The sequence below is a fragment of the Austrofundulus limnaeus genome, unplaced genomic scaffold (genome assembly GCF_001266775.1).
Source record: "Austrofundulus limnaeus strain Quisiro unplaced genomic scaffold, Austrofundulus_limnaeus-1.0 Scaffold442, whole genome shotgun sequence".
Classification (NCBI taxonomy): domain Eukaryota; kingdom Metazoa; phylum Chordata; class Actinopteri; order Cyprinodontiformes; family Rivulidae; genus Austrofundulus; species Austrofundulus limnaeus.
This window is the reverse complement of record NW_013952844.1, coordinates 5710-7179: the sequence shown is the minus strand read 5'-3', so window position 1 is coordinate 7179 and position 1470 is coordinate 5710. Positions and strand designations below refer to the sequence as shown.

The window sequence follows — 1470 nt, the reverse complement described above, 5'->3', positions numbered from 1 at the left end:
TCATAATTATGAGATAGCCAAGTCATAATTATGAGATACTATCTCATAATTATGGGATAGCCAAGACATAATTATGAGATACTATCTCATAATTATAAGATAGCTAAGTCATAATTACGAGATACAAGTTTTATTTATTTTTTATCAGGGTGGCGGAAATGGGCTTCCATACTAAAATGTGGGAGAAACACCAAAAAAGTTTGAGACTTTTGTTTTACCAGCCAATAACCTCGTGAGAGTTGCTGATTAAGCTTTATCAACTGTTCAAGCACGAAGAAAAACATATTCAACTTCTCCTTCATTTTATGTTGAAATAACCTCAAACACGTCGAATTAATGAGACAAATCCATCAGTTGAGCAGTCATTACACAGGAAACAACGCGTGCTGCGTTCAAGGAACTTCAAAAACCGTAGAAATGTTTGCTCTGTCTCTAAAAGAGGAGTTGCCCAGCAGAGAGAGTGTGTTTTTTAGTTACCTGGAGAATTAGTTTCGTGTCTGCTGCTTTCAGGATTCATGGCTGCAGACAGTTCGGCTCGTGATGGCGAGGTCTAATCCGCAGGAACCCGGCGGTATTAGATTTCTGTGCGCTGTTATTCTTCTGTAATACAGCCTGAGACCAAGCGCACGAGGAGATAAACGGGCCTGAAGCAGCAATTACCTGATTATTAAGTGGCCTCAACAGGTGAGGCTTTCAGGCGCGCGCTCGGTTTTGTTCGCGTCACACATGCGCACAAAGAAGGCAGGTTTCCCAATCACCTTTCAGGAAAAATGGAGAGAAAAACCTGCTGCTACCTGTAAGAACTTTCTACCTAAAGTTTCAATATTTCATGTTGGTTGAAATTCCAGTAATTAATATTCATTTATATGTCATAATAAAAATAGTACATATAGCGTGCATCAAAGTTCTTTGTTGACTTTTTCTTTAATTTTACGACTAATAATTAAAAAAAAAAATTAAAGAGAGGAGGGACGTGCAGCCCAATGCTGCATTTAATGTAACTCGGAAAATATCTGCTACGTTCTGGACCATTTTTAAAGTTAAAACATCATGTTTTCACTTCATTTAGTGCCTTGATTTTTTTTTTGCTTAAATTTAACCTTATCAATTATCTAAAGGAATAATTAGCTAAAATAATAAAAAAAAAGATTACAAATTTATCTCAATCAAATAAAGTGTTATTTTTTTAAAAATAATTATTTCATTTATTTTTAGGAGCAACGGTGTGTAGAAGGGACTTGTAAGGAAACTAGACAGGTGACGGTGTTTATTCACTTTTATCTTGAAACCCAAAATTCCCAGTTTGACATTGAATGCAGCAAAACCTCCTGCAGAAACGTGTCGCGTGAGGGGCGGGGCTCAGGTAAGGTGTATGCGGAAGTATAAAAAAAGACTCAACGCCTTGTGACGTGATTTTAATCCACAAAGAGTCGAAGGAACAACAAGTAGGTCGCTTTAAGTGTTCAAATA

General features: G+C 36.9%; 1 protein-coding gene across 1 annotated transcript in view; it reads right to left on the bottom strand.

Annotated features, from left to right (window-relative positions):
- LOC106529424 (coiled-coil domain-containing protein 106) overlaps positions 1–698 on the bottom strand; it is a 6112-nt gene extending 5414 nt beyond the window's left edge. The window contains exon 1 of the mRNA XM_014024843.1: positions 478–698. Within this exon, the coding sequence (XP_013880297.1) occupies positions 478–517 (40 nt within the window). The 5' untranslated portion in view covers positions 518–698. The remainder of the gene's footprint in view (positions 1–477) is intronic.
- Between the last annotated feature and the right edge of the window lie 772 nt (positions 699–1470).